We start from the raw sequence: 23,442 nt of genomic DNA, 5'->3' as shown, positions 1-23,442 counted from the left end.
GCCATGCCTTTGAGTCGAATGCCTAAAACGTTTGGAATGACAGAAATGGCTAAAGGGTACTTTCCACACTTTTTCAATACGGAAGCCAATCAACATGCCGTTCTACCCCATTTACCAGAGGTTCACTATTACGACCCCGACAACATGCGTACCGAACAACGAGAAGCTTTCTACGCTTGGTACCAGATTCACGCCTCGGACCCTTTCGACTTTCAGGAAGAAATGCTAAAGTATTGTCGTTCCGACGTGGACATTTTACGGCGTTGCTGTGGAAAATTTCGAGAACTGTTCATGGAACACGGAGGGGTCGATCCTTTGAAAGAAGCTTGCACCATTGCCAAAGCGTGTTCCTTAGTGTACCGCCAACGATTCATGCCTGAAAACACCGTGGCTGTCATCAGTCATCAAACGACCCACTATGTCAAGCGTCAATACTCGGTCAAAGCCCTACGTTGGTTACATTACTTGTGCGACAAGGAAGACAAATGGATTCAGCATGCCCGCAACGGAGGAGGCGAAAAGACCATCGGAACGTATTCGGTCGATGGTTGGGACTTAGAAAACCCCAAGATCGTGTACGAGTTTAACGGTTGCTTATTTCACGGATGTCCCGTCTGTTACCCTGACCGTGGCACTAAAAATCAGTTTTTGCAACGAACCATGGAAGACTTGTACCAGGACACTTGTCAGTGACGTCTAAAGTTAGAACAGCAAGGATACCAAGTGGTGGAAATGTGGGAACACGAGTACGATCACCGTTTGAAAACCGATCCCGAGTTTAAACGCCTCGTGGAAAGTTACCAGTTCATGGACCCGCTGAACCCGAGGGATAGTTTGTACGGAGGAAGGACCAATGCCACCTGTTTGCTGTACCAAGCCGACGAAAAGAAAGGAGAAGAAATCAAATACTTGGACGTGTGTTCGCTGTATCCCTACATGTGCAAATATTGTCGCTTTCCTGTAGGGCACCCACAATTGTTCACGGAACACATCGACCTGAAAAACATTCGACAATACGAAGGCTTGATCAAGTGCAAAGTTTTGCCTCCCACGAACCTATACCATCCCGTCTTACCTCACCATTGTCAAGGCAAATTGATGTTTCCCTTGTGCCGTACTTGTGCCGAAACGTGCAACCAGGACCAACCTTGTCAGCACAGCCAGGAAGAACGGGCCTTGACGGGAACCTGGGTCAGCGTAGAATTGTTCAAAGCTCTGGACATGGGATACCAACTGTTAGAAGTGTACAAAATTTGCCACTTTCCCAAGACACAACAGTACCACAAGGGTGACCCTACTCAGAAAGGCATTTTCGCTGACTACGTGGATGCCTTTTTGAAACTGAAACAAGAAGCCAGCGGCTATCCTTCCTGGTGTCACACTCCCGAAGACCAAATACAATTCAAAGAGAAATACTACGAACAAGAAGGCATCACTTTAGACCACATCGAGAAAAACGAAGGCAGGCGATCGTTTGCCAAAGTGATGTTAAATTGCTTGTGGGGTAAAATGGCACAACGACCGTGTTTACCAAAGACGGAATATTTGACAGAACCTTCCCGCTACTTCCAGATGATTCACGACAAAACCAAATACATGAAACACGTGGACGTCGTTCGAGAGAATTTGATCTTGGTCAATTACGAAGAAGATCTGGACTTTGTACAAGACGACCCTTTTGGAAATGTCATCATTGCGGCTTACGTGACAGCTCATGCTCGCTTAAAATTGTACGAAGCTTTAGAACTGTTAGGGGAACGCGTCCTGTACTTTGACACGGACAGTTGCATTTACGTCCATCACCCTATTCAACATCACCCTAACATCGAAGGAGACCGTTTAGGAGCCTGGACAGACGAGCATCCCGACGACAAGATTCTAAGTTTCGTCAGTGGCGGTCCCAAAAATTACGGCTACGAATACCGGGACAAACAAGGAGAAGTGCACACGACGTGCAAAGTGAAAGGACTGACTCTGAATTATCGTACCAGTCGTGTGGTCAACTTTGGGGTATTGAAAGAAGCCTTGCAATCGGGAGAGGATGGAAACTTTAAAGTGACCACCTTTCAACCGAACAAGATTGTACGTTTACCCACTCACCACATCGTCAGTCGACCCTTGGAAAAAGTTTATCAAATCGTGTACCAGAAGCGAGTTCGACTTCCCAATCATTTCACCTTACCGTATGGACACGTTGGTATAAAACATTGGTTGTAAGATAGTTACCCACCAGAAAGATGACTTCGCCACAGCAAGAATCGAGTGAGAAACCCGATGAGAACTCCAAGTTCAAACCCTACCATTTTCCAGTCTTCTTACCTGACTATTGTGATTGTGCCCGTCGATTGGACACGTTTCAGAAATGGCCTACGGATAGGGAAGGATTACCTTCTTCGCATGTTTTAGCTAGAACAGGATTTGTCTACTTGGGACCTGAGTCAGGATTGGGATACGAGGTACAGTGTTTTGCTTGCGGACTGAAGTTACGAATGGATCTATGTATCTATAAAGATTCAGCTATTCTGGAACATACTCGATGGTCTCCGCACTGCCCTTACCTTTCTATGACCTTTCCACCCATCTCACTACGGTACAATGTTGACGGTACCTTAGAGACGGTACCTTCCGAAACGAGACATAAAAAACGTAAAAAAGGAAAGATGTACAAGCTGGAGACTGCATTGCGACTAGTATAAAAAGGGGGCTATGGTCAAGATCGATAGTTCATTGTGACTACCAAGACCGAGCGAACAAGATGAATACTTTGAAAAAGACATCGTTTCAGTTTGGGGATTGTAAAAAAGTTGTATCTTCCTCTAGTGTGACTAATATTGGATGGATAAGACCCAGGCATTGCGACGGAAAATGTCCGGAAGGAAACTGCGATTGTCCATGTGGTTACCATTGTAATTGCGTAACGGAGTTTGCAGACGAGTGCGATTGTGAGCCTTGCGATGGGACCGATGCTGTACCTTGTGACCTGAGCGATGCCGTAAAGCATCATGGGAACTTTAGTGCCCCTACCCCTGTCATGGAAAGTGATGCTGTGCGTGTCAAACCTGTGGGATGCGAAAGCGATGCTGCTCGTCCTCTTGGACATTTTACTGGGTTTCGTTTTAAAGGGGAATGTCCACCTTCACGTTTACCTCCCTACGGATGTCATCCAGCCCTGAGCAAACTCCTGCCCATGTCACTCAACCCTCATCGAAACGAACCTGTGAAAAACGAATATTCGTTTCCTGTGCGTTTGTCGGAATACTGCGACTTTGAAAATCGTCTTCAATCGTTCAAAGGAAAATGGCCAAAGTATCTGGGAGGACCGACCCCCGAAGAATTAGCCAGAGCCGGATTTTTCTACTTGGGCGAAGGAGATAAAGTCAAGTGCTTCAGTTGCGGTGTGTCACTTCACCACTGGGAACCGCAAGATTCGGCCTACGTAGAACATGCTCGATGGTCACCGAATTGTCATTACTTACCTTTAGTGGGACCGAGACATTGAAGTAACTTCTTACCATAATCATCTGTTCATGGATACTTTACAAGAGAACATTTGTGCTTTGCCTGTGGAGTTGAGAGAACGCATTTACCGAGAGCTGGTCAAAATACAAGTGAAACGTAAAGAACAATTGCATCCGTTACGTCACCGGTGTTTGAACCACTGGTACCTGAAGGCTATACAATGATTGATTCAATTGAAAGTGTTCCATCGGACAGACATTGATCAACGATCCTCTAGTTTTAAAAAGGATTGGTTTGGTATGGACGATTGTAGTTACATCATTGTAAACGTACTGCATCGAATTCCAGAGGAAGAGTTAACGAATTACCAACATCTTGAACACAATGTCAACTTAGTGAAAGAGGAAACTTCTGAACGAATTGTAATGTGTAGATTAGTGACTCAACGATTTAAATTTGACACTGAAGTGAAACCATGTTTGTGCAAAGAGTACATTTCTTGTGTCAGACCAAAGAGGATTTAGTATGACCTATTCATGGATACTTTGCTAGAGAACATTCGTGCTTTGCCTGTGGAGTTGAGAGAACGCATTTACCGAGAACTGATCAAAATACAAGTGAAACGCAAACTCAAAGTGATTCGTCCGTTTTTAAATTATGCTATGTTCCAAAGTACAAGAAGACTGATTATGAGTGGATATTACATTAGACACAAAGTTAAACGAGGCTATTGGTCGCCACCCAACGATTCCAAAAACAGTGTATATAATTATGGATACTTTACAAGAGTACATTTTGGGCTTGCCTGAGGAGTTGAGAGAAAGGATTTACCGAGAGCTGGTGAAAATACAAGTGAAACGTAAAGAACAATTGCATCCGTTACGTCACCAGATCTTTAACCACTGGTACCTGAATGGTATAAGAGGACTGATTCGTCAGAAATTTTTTCACTGGTCAGACCTTGTTGAATACTTTCAGTATATGAATGATGATGGGCTAGACGTTCGTAATTTTGGTTACTTGGAGATTCACTTACTGCAACGTATTGAGGAAGACGAGTTAAAGGATTACCAACATTTGTTACATGGAATCTGCTTAGAAAAAGACGAAACATCTAGACAAACTCTGACGTTTCAGTTACAGTATGTAACATTTAAATTCCCTACTGGAGAACGAACGTGTTTGGTTAGAAATTACCTTTATTGCTTCCGAAACAAAGACACTATAAAATCAAGTTGCCATGCCACGGATTATGTCACATATCATTCAACAGATTCCGTGGAAGGAACTCAATGACCATATTCAAACCGTGGATCATTACCATCAATTATTACAAGAATTGTATCCATTCAATTTGGGACGACAAGTGGTGTGTGTCTTAGTGACTTGTTTTTTGGGATTTCGTTTACCAGCCGATTCTTTGTGGACTCTTTACGATCAGTACTTACCACCTCCATGGCCTTAAATGGTCACGAAAAACTCCTTTTGCTCAAAGCCTTGCGGTTTCATCTGGATACTTCTCGACCTCAACAGGAAAAAAAGATTCGTCAACTTTTAGCTACCCAAGACGTGTATGACGATGTGTGTGTAGCTTGTGACTTACACCCTCATTGGACAGATGTCCGTGCCTGGAAAGAATGGGGTTTTGAGGCTTGGACCCAAGAAGTGGCCCAGTATGCACGAGAGTTGTTCAAGGAAAAAAGTTACTTTTCATCCCGTGTTAGTGACGGTGCCAGAAGAACCCGTCACCCAGGACAGGACTGTCGTGGACAGACCTGAAAGACCCTTTCGGGAGGACACTTGTGTGACCTTACCCCCTGTTGAACTGGTTAAAACATTACCCAAAACATGTGGTTGTTGTACAGACACTTGTGTTTATTCCACGTTTATCGTTATCATGTGCCTTTTATTCTTGTACTTAAGCCTTTGGCTTTTATGTATTTTTGTCTTTCGTGTTCATGTTTGAAAAAAAACATTCAATAAACGTGTTCTGAAAAAGTATATAAACTCTTGTCTTGTTTGTTTTTTCGTGTCACAAGTGACATTTCTCGTACCATGGCTACCTCTGCTGTCTCTGCTCCCTCTTCCTCTACTGTCAAAGTCATCGACGAACACTTAGATCGTGCCAGTTGGGAGGCTTTGTATCTTCGCCATCCCTTTAACATGCTCATTGCTGGACCTAGCGGTTCAGGCAAAACCGAATTCGTCAAACGTTTGATCGAACATAAACATCATTTGATCGATCGGCCCCCTCAACGGATCGTGTGGTGTTACAAAGAGTGGCAATCGGCGTACAACCTCTTGCGAGAAAGTCAAGGCGATTCCATCGTGTTTGTGGAAGGCATTCCTAAAGAAGACGATGGCATCGTCTCTGACTCCCGTCTAACCCATTTGGTCATTTTCGACGACATGTTAGGAGAAGACGAAGAAGAAATTAAATTGTGGTTTACGCGCAAAGGGCATCACCGTAATGCCAGTGTCGTTTACATCACCCAAAATTTGTTTCAACAAAGTAAAGCCCATCGCACCATCAGTCTCAATGCGCATTACGTAGTCTTGTTTAAAAGCCCTCGAGATAAATCGCAAGTACAAGTCTTAGCCAAACAGTTAGGAACGCCTTGGCTGACTCAGGCGTACGACGATGCCACTCAAACGCCACACGCCTATTTACTCGTCGATTTGAAACCTACGACTCCCGAGGATTTGCGATTTCGTACCCACTTGTTTCACCACTGGTGCCAAGACGGAGGGCCTGTCCTGTACACGTCTCCGTCCTCGACTTCATTTCACTCCCCATGAAAAAAAATCTATAAAAACCTCAGACCCTTTTTCGTCTGTCTCACTCACAGTGTGAACATGACGTCCCTTCAGTCGCATCTTCCCGTCAAATTGATTCGTGCCTTGTATGGCATCAGCCGAGAAAAAGATCCACAAACACGAGCCCGTGTCTTAGAAGCTAGTCTCAAAGAAGTCTTACGATGGTTCACGGTGACGGCACGTCAATTACTCCAAGGAATCATTCAGATTCCTCATCAAACCCAACGCTTTTTCGATCGAAACAAAGTCGCTTTGGTCCAACTGGCCGATCCCCGCATCGACACTCAAACCAAAAAACAAATCATTTTGAAACCTGGAGGGAGCGGTACTCTAGGAGGGGTCATCATTCGCTCACTCTTAAGATGGGATCCTAATGCCCCCAAAGTTATCCCCAAGACAAAAGTCCAACGAAGCCCCAAGAAGAAAAAGAAAAAGACCAGGTCCCCAAGAAGAATAACTTCTCCAGTGGCGGGACCCTCGTCTTACCAGACACCACCACCATCACCCCGGAAAAAGAAAAGAAGCCCCAAGAAAAAGAAACAGAGAAAAAGTCCTCAAAAAAAGAAAAGTCCACAGAAGAAAACTAGTCGCAAGAGAGGCACTTCGGCCAGGACGCAACCTTACACTCGCAAGCCACGACCTGCCACAACGTCTCCGGCAGCCTCACGTTTGTCCACTTCTCCGTTGATGTCACCAGGAACTGAAGAGTACTTGGAGACGTTGATTACACCAAGAACTTCTCCGTTGATGACCCCCAAAAGAACTTCCCCAGTGGCAGGACCTTCCCATTTAGCGGCAGTGGCTGCTGCTCACAAAGTACCTTCTCCCAAAATTAAAGTTCAAGAAAGATCGGGCATGTTACAAAGTTTACTGGATTTGTCCAAGCAAGAACTGGCTCGATTTAGTCCGTTACGTACCCCTGCACAACGTGTCATGCCTGTCCTCAAACTGATAAAACGTAAAGACAATCAGTGGCGACGCGTTCCAGTATAAAAAAGGCCTGTGACCGAGTAGGGTATCAGTGTTTTTAGGTGCTCCTAAAGACTCAAAGATGTCACCCTCCAGAAAACCCCAAGGAAAGAAAAGGAAAGGACTACCACCACGTTTAGCCAAACATGGGGACCTGTTATCTGTCCTGTCCAAAGCTTCTCCACCCCTACGAAAAAAACTCATTCAAACGGCCTCCAAAGAGGTCATCGATACCGTGTGCGAATGTTGTTTGAACGTTTTGAAAGGCACGATCCCTTTGTCCAAACACCAGAAACAATGCTTAGGCAAACATCGTCACGTTCTTCGGAAAATGGTTCAAAAGAAAATTCCCATTCGTCAAAAAAAGAAGATGTTGGTCCAACGTGGAGGCATTTTACCTCTCTTGTTAGGCCCCATACTGAAAGGAGTCTTGGGAACCATGTTGGGAGGACTGATGGGAGCAAGATAAAAAGGCCTTCGGAAGTCCCAAGATCTCAGAATCGACCCCTGACAACCCCATGGAAGGACGAAAACTAGCTTTAGTGCCTTACAAACGATGGATGGAATACCATCAGTGGCAAGAAGAACGCACCCCGCATTTACCTCCCAATCCCAATTTGAGCGAGATGTCCCAGTTACAACACGAATTGCAATCCTTGCTGGATCGCCAAGATTTGTCCGAAACAGAAAAATCGCAAAAGTACGGTCAACTCTTGCAAAGACTGCAACTCTTTCACCAGAAAGCTTTAGACGAAACAGCTTTACCCACTCTGAAAGATTTTAAGACCTTGATGAAAAGTCCAGCACCATCACCAGTACCAGTACCAGTACCACCAGTACCCGTGACCAAGACAGAAAAAGGAAAAGAAGAAGAAGAAGGGTTTCAAACTCCACCAGAAAAAGTACGCAAGTTAACAACACCACCTACCTCCAGAATTGGATGGATTAAAAAGATGATGGCCACCCCTTCTTCCTCACAAGAGAAAAAGAAAGTGAAGACAGAAGTGAAGACAGAAGTGAAACAAGAACCGATATCCCCCGCTCAGACATCCTCCTCCTCTTCGACACCTATTGCTGGCCGCACACGCAAAGCCTTGCAATCCAAGAAAATACCCCAAGAGAAAAAGAGTAGCCTCTTCCAAGAGTGGGTGCCTTATTAACACACCAACACAAAATAAAAAATGGAAAAAGTCTTAGCCAGCATTTACTACGATCCCTCCCATCCTGCAGGTTACGCAGGAGTTCAAAAATTGTATCGTGCTGCCAAAACGCGACTGAAAAGTCTCCGTTTACCTCAAGTGCAACGATGGTTACAAGAACAAGCTACCTACACTTTACACAAACCCATTCGACGCAAGTTTGCCAGAAGTCGCACCCAAGTGGAAGGCATCGATCATCAATGGCAAGCCGATTTAGCTGATGTCTCTCATTTAGCCAGCTACAATCGTGGCTACAAATATTTGTTTTGTGTCATCGACGTCTTTTCCAAATTTGCCTGGGTCGTGCCTTTGACTTCCAAATCCAGCAGCGAGTTAGTGCGAGCCCTGCAACGGGTGTTGAAACAAAGCGGCCGTCACCCTCTTCGATGGCAAACGGACAAAGGCACCGAATTTCTGAACCAAGCTTTCCAAAAAGAATTAAAGAAACGTGACATTCATTTTTTTACCACCGAGAATCCCGAAACCAAAGCCAGCATCGTGGAACGTTTTCAACGCACTTTGAAAGAACGCATGTGGAAATATTTTACGCATCACCACACTCTGAAGTACATCGACATCTTACCGCACCTGGTGCAAGCGTACAACCAATCTTACCATCGAAGCATCGGACGTGCCCCGCAAGACGTGACTCCCGACAACGAAGTGCTGGTGTTTGAGCGCCTGTTTGGTACGTCCCCGACGAGGGCTGTCCCCAAGAAAAGTGGAGAGTTGACCGTAGGAGATTGGGTGCGCATTGGCAAAACCAAACGCACTTTCGACAAAGGTTACTTACCTAACTGGACGACCGAATTGTTTCGCGTCACTGGACGAGTGCATGGCCGTCATCCTGCCGTCTATAAATTGGAAGACATGAACGGAGAAGTACTCAAAGGAACGTTTTATTTGCCCGAGTTACAATGTGTCACCAAAAAAGAAGACGACGTGTACGACATCGAAAGCATTCTGGAACGCAGAACCCGTAAAGTGGGCAAACGACGTGTCAAAGAAGTCAAAGTACGTTGGAAAGGATATCCACCCAGTTTCGATTCTTGGATCGACGCTTCGCAAGTCATCGACTATAAAAAGAAGAAGTGACCATCATGCCCTTTCACACAGCAGCAGACGCAGCTACGTCGACCAGTCCTTCTTCCCCTAGTTCTTCTGTGCAAGATTTACAAAAACAACCCTTGTGGGTGTGGTGTGGAGAACGTGTGCCTAAAACGCAAATCGTCTTTTTCTGCCAAATCTTCGTGGTGTATTGTGTCATCGGGGCAGCCATCGCCAATTTGAGTTTGCAACAAGGAGACAAACAATTGTGGACCATTTTATTGAGCAGTTGCATCGGTTACCTACTTCCCAATCCCTCCCTCAAATTCTCCTCGAACGGGAACGTTGTGTCCAGTGCCAGTGCCAGTCACCAGTCCAACCACAATCAGAACCCCATTTTGGGCGGAGACACACCTCTGACATCCACTAATATTCCCTCGGACAGCCACAGAACTCTGGAATTATGAGTCACCAAAACCAATTTTACTTAACCTTACCCAGTGACAGTTCCATGGAGGTGTTTCCCAACAACACGTTGTGCTGTTACACGGCCAAATTACCTCAAGCCATCCCCTTAGATCACGAAGCCCATTGGGAAGTGGCTTTAGTGGAAATGATTCACCCAACCCAAGTCCTCAATGTCCTTCCCAATCAAAATTTTTTTGATGTGGAAGTTCATGACGAGCAAATGCAACAGTGGATGGATAGCAATGTCAAATATGACAAGAAAACCCGTGCACAAAAGTACACCATCTATCACTTGTTCATTCCCCCAGGCTATTATTTTAGTGGTCAACATTTGGTCAGCACCATAACCTCCAGGTTTAATGTCGTGTTTCTGAAAGCTTTAGAGCATGTCAACAAAAGTGTCACCATGGAGTATCACAAAGCAGCTCGTCGCTTCTTGATGAAATTTGAAAGAAGTAAAATCCTGTCCATTTTATTTTGTCCTGAATTGTTTGACATGTTGGGCGGAGACATGGACATGAGAAAGGCCATGCTCAAGAAAAACGAATTACCCATCGTTTACGACAACGAGTCTTTTAGCAAGTTATTTCGTGCCCCGGTAGAACTGAACCAAGGACTGAATTTGATGTTCGTGTACTCCGATGTGGTGGAGTACAACGTGGTGGGACACACCTCCGTACCGTTACTGCGTGTCATTCCTTTCAAAGTGGATTCTGCCACGAACGCTGACGAAGAAGGTGGAAACACTTATCACGTCCACCGCGAATTTGTCCATCCTCACTATTTGCCCGTCAGCAAGTCGTATTTGGACACGGTCAACATTGCTATAAAAGGAGATTTGGGACAAAATATTCCATTCACCAAAGGAAAAGTCACGGTGAAACTCCATTTTCAAAAACGGTTCTCTCACGATTCGTAAGTAAGTCATGTATCCAGTGTACCGAGGGGTTGCTCGACAGCGAGGACACGGTTTAGGAGACATGTTAAAATCGGCCTTTCGTTCGGTGGCCCCGGTGTTGAAACCGATGGTGACACGCGGATTGCACGCCTTGAAAGATGCGGCACTGACACAAGGCAAAGAATTTCTCCAAAATGTCATCATCGACAAACAAAACCCTAAAGAAGCCTTCATGAGGGCAGGCAAAAATGTCTTGCTGCAAACGGGTAAAGACATTTTGGGCCGACGAGACACACCTATAAATGCCCTGCACGATACCGAGTCAAGCATTCAGCAAGGACAAGGCAGAAAGAGACGAAGAAGAAAACACCCCTTCACCAGACTTCAAGCGAGAAAGGCCAAGAAAAGAAGAACCGTACGAGACTTAGACGTTTTCGATTATTGAGAAAAGAGACAAAAAATGATGCACCGAGAATCTTGCGCCTGTTCCAAGACGGAACTGGATCTGTTTGCCATGCCCCCCACCATGATGACCATGCAAGAATCCCAATGGGTGGAATTTCACCCCGTCTCCTCATTGACAGCCTCAGCTCCCATCGAGTTTGAAATCAAAGGACAGCCCGAAGATTACATCGATCTGAATAGCAGTTACTTGTACTTGAAAGTCAAACTTGTCGATGAGGACAATTCGACCCTAGATGGCGATGAGGTAATAGCTCCCGTCAACAATTTCATGCATTCCTTGTTTAGCGGAGTGGACTTGTACTTGAACAACAAACTGGTCAGCAGCAGCATGGATACTTACCCTTATCGAGCGTACCTGGAAAATCTCTTGACGTACGGAATAGACGCCAAGAACACTCATCTCAATGCCTGTGTGGTATGGGAAGCTGACGAAGCTGAAAAGTTTGAAAATTTAGAAACTGATGAAAAGAAAGAAAACAATGACGGATTTATAGAACGAAGAAAGAGAATCAAAGATGGACAGAGTTTAGAACTGATGGATCGTTTACATCTGGACATGTGGTTGCAAGAGAAATATTTACTAAACAGGGTCAATGTCCGCCTGAGACTGAATCGGAGCAGTGCCGCTTTCCATTTGATAGGTAATACTGTTTGCAAAACTGTCATCGAGGAAGCCAGGCTCTACGTACGTCGTGTGGAAGTGTTACCTAAAGTGGGTAACGACATCAGTCAAACGTTGAGCAGAACGACAGCCAAGTATCCCATACGACGCGTGGAAGTGAAAACCTTCACCATTCCCAAGGGACAACGATCCATGATCGAAGATCATCTGTTCCAAGGACAGCTACCCAAGCGTTTAATCATTGGTATCGTCGAAAATGAAGCCTTCAACGGAGCTTTGGCTAAAAATCCTTTCTACTTTCAACACTTTGGCGTGTCCAAGATCGAAGTCAGTCGAGATGGCAAGACCTTGTGTACCCGACCCTTTGAGCCTAACTTTGAGAAGAAGAATTACTTGAGATCGTACTTGTCCCTGTACGAAGCCACCGGTCAGTTAGGAACCAACACCAGTCACGGTATTACGTACGAGGATTATGTAGGAGGCTATGCTTTGTGGGCTTTCGATTTCACTCCAGACCAAGGCAGCGACGAGGGACATTTCCACCCTATAAAATCAGGCCAGATTCGTGTGGAAATTCAGTTTGCAAACCGAGACCCTGATGTAACGGTGAACGTCATCCTGTATGCAGAATTCGATAATACCATAGAAATCAACAGTTTGAGAGAAGTCATCCTAGATTACTAGAAAGCCATGGAAGACTGTTGTCCCTCTTTACCTAGTGAAGAAACTTTGGAGATGGAATGTAAGGAGACCGTGGAAGGAGAAGAAGATATCATGATGAAGTCGAGATGGCCAGAACAAGAAGCCCATTTAGTCTCCTGTTTTGCCAAACACTTGGTCGACAAAATAACAGAATTGATCAAGAAAAATTGCTATGGATGTCAAAACGATCATCCCAGTCAAATTCAACACGATAAATGCCTGATGTTGAGTCAAGAAGAAAAATTGGACGAGTATCTGGACGAAGCTTGGAGTCTCATCTCGAACAAAGACGTGTTGCACCAGTGGTATAAAGACTTGCGTGAACATTCTTGTCCAGCATTAACCACTCAAGAGATCCATCGTATCGAAGCTCTTCTGAATCAGAGTGAGGAAACAGAACGAATAACCGTTTATTCGTCAGACATTTTCAAGCAAAAAGTCAGGATCGAATTGACGACGTATTATTACCTGTGAAGAAGAAAACAAACACAAAAACAATGGATACCTGGGAACTTTATTACCTTTTGAACCACAGTTCGTATACGTCTTCTTGGAATCCTGTCGTCTGTGCTAAAGATGAACTCCCTCATCGCAAACCTAAAGACCATCAAGCTTACGTGATCAACACGGACGATAGTCATCTCCCAGGAACCCACTGGGTAGCCGTCTACTTTCCTCAAGAAGGCTGTGTGGAATATTTCGATTCGTACGGATTGCCCCCTTTGGAAGACGATATCATCGACTTTATGAGAAGAAATGCTCAAACCACCCGATTCAATAACGTGAAATTACAAGGCACAGATTCCTTGGTGTGTGGACAATATTGTGTGTATTTTCTGCATCATCGCAGCCTGGGCTATTCCTTAGAACATTTAGTGACTCATTTTGATCCTCGTTCTTCTGCTAGAAACGATGTGAAAGTAGATCGATGGTTTTGTGACCATTATGCTTATCTTTTGTCTCAAGCTAGGAAACGTAGTGTCCATCAATGGCCTAATGATTTCCAACAGTGGAAATCACAATTTCATTCACAACGTTGTCAGCCTTGTTTAAAGTAGATTGTATTTGAAGAAAAAAATGTTTGTGATTTGAAAAAAATTGTTTGATGTTATAGTGTTGGATTATTGTTAAAAATGTTGTTGTTTAGTGTTAAGTGATTTTTTGAATAAAAAATGTTGTGTTTAGAAAAAAATGCCTTTGTCTTTTGTTTAGCTAGAAGAATGTTGGATTGATGCTCTTTCATTTCTTACTATCCCTCTCATGAACGTTGCGGCTCGAAAACCGTGTGGGGGATGTTTTCCTTCACGTCCGCGCTTTCACTTTAAGAACCGGGTTGTTCCCAGTCTAGCCATCCATTGTCGACTCATCCTCCTAAGAAGATGTGCTCCAAACTAGCTAAGCTCAACGAAGCCTACGTGAATTTGCATAGGGTCAGACACAGTCTGATACCGAAGCCAGAAGAAATAGAGAATGTGAGAATGTTAAAAATCACTGAAGACCTGATAGAAGAGCTCTTCAGAGAAGAAATGAACAGGGAGAAAGAAGAATGGACAGAGAAGTACAGACTTCAGAGACAGCAGCAACAACAACAGCAGCAACAGCAGCAGCAACCTGAAGCTGACAGAGGCTTTGTCGATTGTCGTATCGACACCAAAGAATTCTTCTTCTCTTTCCGAAGAAGCAGACCTATCGCCAGAAAGTCTATCCTCAGAGGACATCGCATTCTTAGAAACTAAAAAAGAATGCCATAGCAAAACAAAAAAAAAAAACAGCCCTTTTCAGGGCTACCCAATACTCTAGAAAAGAAATAACTATTAATTTGCCAATGTGTGTAGGTAGAGTAGTGTGAAAATAAACACTAACTCTTTTTATGGATAGTAGATTAAAATGATGTTTGTTTTTTGGTGTTTGAGGTGTATATTTGGGGTTAGATTGGATTGCCTTGCGTATGTGGATAGTCTATTGAAGTGATGGGTAAAATAAAAAAGTGAGTGAGTGTTTCTTTTAGGTCCGCGCGTTGTTGTTGATTTTGGTCATGATCTAGGTAAGATCAATTTTATGTTATTAGGGGATGTTTTCCATCACGTCCGCGCTTTCACTATAAATTGAAACTCGCTAGGCAGTCTAGCTACCCTTGTTGATTGATCAACAGTAAAAAATGAGCAACAGACTGACTAAATTGATGGAACTTCAGATGCATCTGGAGTATGCCAGATACCTACTGAACGAGCTGACTGCGGAGGCCCTTGTGGAAGAAGTGAGAATAGAACAGGAGGAGGAGGAGAGAAAAATGAAAGAAGAGAATGAAAGAAAGAGAGAGATCAGGTGTCACCCTATGATGAACCCTGTGTGCAAGGTGATACCTGAGGCAAGGACATCTTGCCAGCCTGTAGCTGAACCACAATCACAACGAAGACAAAGACAAAGAAGACAGAGGGAAGAAGAAGTGTTCACTATTCCGCAAACGGAGGAGTGGGATAGTGAAGCCACTCACCCACCGTCTGCTCTTCAAACAAGTCATGTGAATTGGACTAATGATTGGAGTAGACGTTGTGTCTGTGGTGCCAGACCCGGAAGGTGCCACCATTAACCAAGGCCTCTGAAGTTAAAAAAACAGCCCTTTTCAGGGCTACCCAATACTCAAGAAAAGAAATAACGATCGATTAGCCAATGTGTAGGTAGAGTAGTGTGAATATAAACACTAACTCTTTCTTAAAAATGTGAGGGTATGTGTTTGTGTGATTGTGTTAGTAAGAGCTGAGGTAAGTTTGTGTGAATAGTAGATTATGGGTTTCTTAGCGTAAGTGAAGAGTATAGTTAGGGTTTTATTATATGAAAAAAGTAGGGGGATGTTTTCCTTCACGTACGCGCGTTGTTGGGTCATGATCTAGGTAAGATCCATTTTATGTTTTTTAGGGGGATGTTTTCCTTCACGTTCGCGCCCTTCGTATAAGAACCCACAGTGTTGGTCGTTCAAACCATTCTGCAAAGAATAAAAAGAAGATGGCGTCAAACCAAATGGACAAATTACAAACCTTGCAAGACGTTTTAGACAACTTAGGAATAATGGAACAGATGCTATTAAGACTGGTTGAAGACCATTATTCCTATAGTCCCCATCGTGTGAAGATGGAAATTAATAACTTAAGGAAAGCAAAGGACAAGATTAGTGGTGTCATGAAAGAGATCAAGGAGGAGAAGGAGGATGAAGAGGAAAAGATAAGAATAAGAACATGGAACGAAAAACTTGAAAAAGAAGAGGAAAATGAGAAGAGGAAGAAAGAAGAAGAGGAGGAAGAGAAGAAAGAAGAGAAGGAGAAAAAAAAGAAGAGAAAGAGTGTTGGAGATAAAATAAGAAGTTGGTGGAGGAAAAGAAGAAATTAGAAGCAGAAGAAGAAGAAAAACCAAAGGCCCTTTTCAGGGCCAGCCATATTTCTCGAAAAGAGATAGCCTTTCAATTGCCTACCCTTTTTTAAAAAAAAAAATTTTTTTAAAAAAAATCCCAAAAGCCCAAACTCTATTCCCCATGTTAATTTCCCTTGTCGCTAGACAGACCCACACTATAGTTCCATGTTAAATTCCCCTTGTCGCTAGAGTGGCCCACGATTTTTCTCCATGTTAAATTTCCATTGTCGCTAGAGTGGCCCAGGGGGGTCTGTAATGCTAATTCCCATTGTCGCTACGGTGGCCCTATTCACTACTGATATTACATATGTCTGTCATAAACAGATTCTGTTTTCTTTCATCCTGAAATGTTATGTTCCATTGTCATAAAGAGATGTTTTGTCCAACTGTCATAAAGAGATGTTGTGTTCCTGAGTTTTTCAAAGTTATGCCTCCCTGTCATAACAAGGCTCATCTTTGAAAGCTGATGGTTCTGTGGAGCATACCTGGTATTAATGGAGACAATGCACTCATTGAAAGCCTAGGGTTCTTTGGAGCATGCCTGTTATTAATAGAGATGGGGCACTCATTGAAAGCCTAGGGTTCTATTGAGCATACCTGGTATTAATGGAGATTGGGCACTCAATGAAAGCCTAGGGTTCTGTGGAGCATGTCTGGTATTAATGGAGATGGGGCACTTATTGAAAGCCTAGGGTTCTTTGGAGCATACATGGTATTAATATAGATGGGGAACTCATTGAAAGCCTAGGGTTCTGTGGAGTATACCTGATATTAATGGAGATGGGGCACTCAGTGAATGACAAGGGTTCTGTGGAGCATACCTGGTATCAATGAAAATGGGGCACTCATTGAAAGCCTAGGGTCCTGTGGAACATACCTGGTATTAAGGGAGATGAGACATTCATTGAAAGCCTAGGGTTCTGTGGAGCATACTTGCTATTAATGGAGATGGGGCACTCACTGAAAGCCAAGGGATCTATAGAGCATGCCTGGTATTAATGTAGATGGGGCACTCATTGAAAGCCTAGGGTTCTGTTGGGCATACCTGGTATTAATGGAGATGGGGCACTCATTGAAAGCCTAGGGTTCTGTGGAGCATACCTGGTATTAATGGAAATGAGGCATTCATTGAAAGCCTAGGGTTCTGTGGAGCATACCTGGTATTAATGGAGACTGGGCACTCAGTGAATGCCAAGGGTTTTGATGCTGCATACCTGGTATTAATGTAGATAGGGCACTCATTGAAATCCTAGGGTTCTGTGGAGCATACCTGGTATTAATGGAGATGAGGTATTTATTGAAAGCCTAGGGTTCTGTGCAGCACATGCCAAGGGTTCTATGGAACATACCTGGTATTAATGGAGATGGTTCACTCATTAAATGCCAGGGGTTCTATAGAACATACCTGGTATTAATGGAGATGGTGCACTCAGTGAATGCCAAGGGTTCGGTGTAGCATACCTGGTATTAATGGAGATGGTGCACTCAGTGAATGCCAAGGGTTCTGTGGAGCATACCTGGTATTAATGGAGATGGTGCACTCCTTGAAAGCCTAGAGTTCTGTGGAGCATACTTGGCATTAGTGGAGATGGTTCACTCATTGAAAGCCAAAAGTTCTGTGGAGCATACTTGGTATTAATGGAGATGGGGCACTCATTGAAAGCCAAGGGATCTATAGAGCGTGCCTGGTATTAATGGAGATGGGGCACTCATTGAAAGCCTAGGGTTCTGTGCAGCATACCTGGTATTAATGGAAATGAGGCATTCATTGAAAGCCTAGAGTTCTGTGGAGCATACCTGGTATTAATGGAGACTGGGCACTCAGTGAATGCCAAGGGTTTTGATGCTGCATACCTGGTATTAATGTAGATAGGGCACTCATTGAAATCCTAGGGTTCTGTGGAGCATATCTGGTATTAATGGAGATGAGGTATTCACTGAAAGCCTAGGGATTTGTGGAGCACATGCCAAGGGTTCTATGGAACATACCTGTTATTAATGGAGATGGTTCACTCAATGAATGCCAGGGGTTCTCTAGAGCATACCTGGTATTAATGGAGATGGTACACTCAGTGAATGCCAAGGGTTCTGTGGAGCATACCTGGTATTAATGGAGATGGTGCACTCATTGAAAGCCTAGAGTTCTGTGGAGCATACTTGGCGTTAGTGGAGATGGTTCATTCATTGAAAGCCAAAGGTTCTGTGGAGCATACCTGGTATTACTGGAGACGGTGCACTCATTGAAAGCCTAGAGTTGTGTAGCATACCTGGTATTAATGGAGATGGTGTACTCAGTGAATGCCAAGGGATCAATCGAGTATACCTCTTATTAATAGAGATGGGGTACTCTTTGAAGGTCTAGGGTTCTGTGGAGCATACCTGGTATTAATGGAGATGAGGCACACATTGAAAGCCTAGGGGGTTCTGTGGAGCATGCCTGGTATTAATGGAGATGGGGCACTCATTGAAAGCTTAGGGTTCTGAGGAGCATACCTGGTATTAATGGAGATGAGGTATTCATTGAAAGCCTAGGGTTCTATGGAACACATGCCAAGGGTTCTATGGAACATACCTGGTATTAATGGAGATGGTTCACTCATTGAATGCCAGGGGTTCTATAGAGCATACCTGGTATTAATGGAGATGGAGCACTCAGTGAATGCCAAGGGTTCAGTGTAGCATACCTGGTATTAATGGAGATGGTGCACTCATCGAAAGCCTAGAGTTCTGTGGAGCATACTTGGCATTAGTGGAGATGGTTCACTCATTGAAAGCCAAAGGTTCTGTGGAGCATACCTGGTATTACTGGAGATGAAGCACTCATTGATAGCCATTGAGTTGTGTAGCATACCTGGTATTAATGGAGATGGTGTAGTCAGTGAATGCCAAGGGATCGATAGAGTATACCTGGTATTAATAGAAATAGGGTACTCTTTGAAGGCCTAGGGTTCTGTGGAACATACCTGGTATTAATGGAGATGAGGTACTCATTGAAAGCCTAGGGGTTTCTGTGGAGCATGCCTGGTATTAATGGAGATGGGGCACTCATTGAATGCCAAGGGTTCAATAGAGCATACCTGGTATTAATGTAGATGGTGCACTCAATGAATGCCAAGGGTTCTGTGGAGCATACCTGGTATTAATGGAGATGGGGCACTCATTGAAAGCTTAGGGTTATGTGGAGCATACCTGGTATTAATGGAGATTGGACACTCATTGAAAGCCTAGGGTTCTGTGGAGCATACCTGGTATTAATGGAGATGGGGCACTCATTGAAAGCCTAGGGTTCTGTGGAGCATACCTGGTATTAATGGAGATGGGGCACTCATTGAAAGCCAAGGGGTCTATAGAGCATTCCTGGTATTAATGTAGATGGGGCACTCATTGAAAGCCTATTGTTCTGTTGGGCATACCTGGTATTAATGGAGATGGTGCACTCCTTGAAAGCCTAGAGTTCTGTGGAGCATACCTGGTATTAATGGAAATGAGGCATTCATTGAAAGCCTAGGGTTCTGTGGAGCATACCTGGTATTAATGGAGACTGGGCACTCAGTGAATGCCAAGGGTTTTGATGCTGCATACCAGGTATTAATGTAGATAGGGCACTCATTGAAATCCTAGGGTTCTGTGGAGCATACCTGTTATTAATGGAGATGAGGTATTCATTGAAAGCCTAGGGTTCTGTGGAGCACATGCCAAGGGTTCTATGGAACATACCTGTTATTAATGGATATGGTTCACGCAGTGAATGCCAGGGGTTCTATAGAACATACCTGGTATTAATGGAGATGGTGCACTCAGTGAATGCCAAGGGTTCGGTGTAGCATACCTGGTATTAATGGAGATGGTACACTCAGTGAATGCCAAGGGTTCAATAGAGCATATCTGGTATTAATGGAGATGGTACACTCAGTGAATGTCAAGGGTTCTGTGGAGCATACCTGGTATTAATGGAGATGGTGCACTCTTTGAAGGTCTAGGGTTCTGTGGAGCATACTAGGTATTAATGGAGATGGTGCACTCATTGAAAGCCTAGGGGGTTCTGTGGAGCATGCCTGGTATTAATGGAGATGGGGCACTAAGTGAAAGCCTAGGGTTCTTTGGAGCATACTTGGCATTAATGGAAATGGGGCATTCATTGAAAGCCTAGGGTTCTGTGGAGCATACCTGGTATTAATGGAGACTGGGCACTCAGTGAATGCCAAGGGTTTTGATGCTGCATACCTGGTATTAAAGTAGATAGGGCACTCATTGAAATCCTAGGGTTCTGTGGAGCATACCTGGTATTAATGGAGATGAGGTATTCATTGAAAGCCTAGGGTTCCGTGGAGCACATGCCAAGGGTTCTATGGAACATACCTGTTATTAATGGAGATGGTTCACTCAATGAATGCCAGGGGTTCTACAGAGCATACCTGGTATTAATGGAGATGGTACACTCAGTGAATGCCAAGGGTTCAATAGAGCATACCTGGTATTAATGGAGATGGTACACTCAGTGAATGCCAAGGGTTCTGTGGAGCATACCTGGTATTAATGGAGATGGTGCACTCCTTGAAAGCCTAGAGTTCTGTGGAGCATACTTGGCATTAGTGGAGATGGTTCACTCATTGAAAGCCAAAGGTTCTGTGGAGTATACCTGGTATTAATGGAGATGGTGCACTCATTGAAAGCCTAGAGTTGTGTAGCATACCTGGTATTAATGGAGATGGTGTACTCAGTGAATGCCAAGGGATTGATAGAGTATACCTGGTATTAATAGAGATGGGGTACTCTTTGAAGCCCTAGGGTTCTGTGGAGCATACCTGGTATTAATGGAGATGAGGCACTCATTGAAAGCCTAAAGGGTTCTGTGGAGCATGCCTGGTATTAATGGAGATGGGGCACTCATTGAAAGCCTAGGATCCTGTGGAGCATACCTGGTATTAATGGAGATGGGGCACTAATTGAAAGCCAAGGGGTCTATAGAGCATGCCTGGTATTAATGTAGATGGGGCACTCATTGAAAGCCTAGGGTTCTGTTGGGCATACCTGGTATTAATGGAGATGGGGTACTCATTGAAAGCCTAGGGTTCTGTGGAGCATACCTGGTATTAATGGAAATGAGGCATTCATTGAAAGCCTAGGGTTCTTTGGAGCATACCTGGTATTAATGGAGTCTGGGCACTCAGTGAATGCCAAGGGTTTTGATGCTGCATACCTGGTATTAATGTAGATAGGGCACTCATTGAAATCCTAGGGTTCTGTGGAGCATACCTGGTATTAATGGAGATGAGGTATTCATTGAAAGCCTAGGGTTCTGTGGAGCACATGCCAAGGGTTCTATGGAACATACCTGTTATCAATGGAGATGGTTCACTCAGTGAATGCCAGGGGTTCTATAGAGCATACCTGGTATTAATGGAGATGGTGCACTCAGTGAATGCCAAGGGTTCGGTGTAGCATACCTGGTATTAATGGAGATGGTGCACTCAATGAATGCCAAGGGTTCAATAGAGCATACCTGGTATTAATGGAGATGGTACACTCAGTGAATGCCAAGGGTTCTGTGGAGCATACCTGGTATAAATGGAGATGGGGCACTCATTGAAAGCTTAGGGTTATGTGGAGCATACCTGGTATTAATGGAGATGGTGCACTCAGTGAATGCCAAAGGTTCTGTGGAGCATACCTGGTATTAATGGAGATGGGGCACTCATTGAAAGCTTAGGGTTATGTGGAGCATACCTGGTATTAATGAGATGGGGCACTCATTGAAAGCCTAGGGTTATGTGGAAAATATGTGATACCTGTGGAGCATACTTGGTAATAATGGAGATGGGGCACTCTTTGAAAGCTTAGGGTTATGTCTTCATTCATTATGTCCTGTCTTCATATCTGATAATAATGAGATTGTGCACACCATAAAGCTAATGGCTAGCAAAGTAATAGACTCAGTGCAGAACCTTTTGTCATGGTTTGATGGTTTACTACTCATTATGCAGTAGTGTTAGCTAATATCCCTTGTCTATCTACCTGGAATAAGTTGCATTTGCTTGGTATATAAAATTTGTAGTCACATGCCAGAGTTTTAAAATGTGAAATACCAGTTAGGATTTATTTTTATTTTTTTTCCATTAAAATCTCCACCTTGCATGGGATTTCATCTTCAGTGTATACCAATCTTCCATCTTCATTTTTGCAATCACATTTGTAAATGTACTAATAATTAGTTTAATGTCTTCATTTTCAGGTTATGACCTAGTATCAGCCTGGAATCCCGTGTGTATTGGCCAGGTGTATGGAGTTATTGGAAAGCTAAAGCTCCACCCAGGTTTGTTGTTCCTCATATTCTATCAAAAATCATTTTCTGTCAGATTTACCTTCCATGGATGATAGATGTCTGCCATATTTTGGAGGAGGGCAATGCTAAAGATGGCTGATAGTTTTTTTCCACCTCATGTAATAATGGAAGCTTATGACAAAATATCAAACTGCATATTAATTACTTTTAGATATTTTAGGTTTCATCTGTAAATATTTAGCTTTGTTTAATGCTATTTTGCAACAATGCTGTGTATGCATTTATCTGACCAGAGTTGTTACTGTATCATTGTGTTTTATCTTTTGCTGTTATGGAAGGAAAAAGTTAAACATTGTGTAATAATGCTTGTGGCATAATACTGTACTTCCCTGTCTATGCTGTAACTCATACCAATATACAAAATAAGATCAAACTTGCTGTGTGGGTGCATCTTGGGTTGAACATGTGTTATGTAACAAAACTGGGTTGACCTAACCAGTTATTCATAATGTATTCAAATTTACTAAAAAGTCCTGTCCTCACTTTAATTTCAATACTTTTTACTTAATTGCAACCAAACTTGCATAGTGTATACGTCATAGGAAAACTGTTAAAACAATGTGTCAAACAGATTTTTTCTCTCCAATATTGCTTAAAAGTATTGATTCCAGCCAGATAAGTAGGGGTATCTTGTAAATTCCTGTTCATTAATAACTCTAGTATTCTTCAGTACAAAGTGGCATGGTATGAAATTTCAGGATGGGGATACACAGCACAGATAACATTTTCCTATCTACACTGAATGTATTGTGGAGGTCAGTTTATACTGAATTCCTGTGTACATATAATTTCCCTATTACATATTGAAATGGGATCCGTGACCAGACCTTCTTTATAACAAGAATGGTGTTATAATGAAGGTCCTTATCATGAGTGAGTGTTGTACTATTTAGTTTCATATTTCTTTGTAAATACAAATTCTGTTATAATCTGCTAGTAACACACATACTCATGTTATCTTTCTTTTATAGTGGTAATATTTTGTAGATTATAGATGAGATCATTTCTAATATTATTATAAGAAACTTTAGTTCATTAAATAACGCTT

At 43.4% G+C, this 23,442-nt stretch overlaps 1 protein-coding gene across 1 annotated transcript in view; it reads left to right on the top strand.

The window, feature by feature from the left end:
• LOC149795011 (phosphatidylinositide 4-phosphatase SAC2-like) overlaps positions 1 to 23,442 on the top strand; it is a 91,372-nt gene that overhangs the window by 10,835 nt on the left and 57,095 nt on the right. Inside the window, exon 2 of the mRNA XM_089964676.1 lies at positions 22,284 to 22,364. Coding sequence (XP_089820802.1) covers positions 22,284 to 22,364 — 81 coding nt within the window. The remainder of the gene's footprint in view (positions 1 to 22,283; positions 22,365 to 23,442) is intronic.

Source organism: Sinohyriopsis cumingii, chromosome 7, assembly GCF_028554795.1.
Source record: "Sinohyriopsis cumingii isolate HCF-2022 chromosome 7, ASM2855479v2, whole genome shotgun sequence".
Lineage (NCBI taxonomy): Eukaryota > Metazoa > Mollusca > Bivalvia > Unionida > Unionidae > Sinohyriopsis > Sinohyriopsis cumingii.
This window is presented reverse-complemented; position numbering and strand designations above follow the sequence as displayed.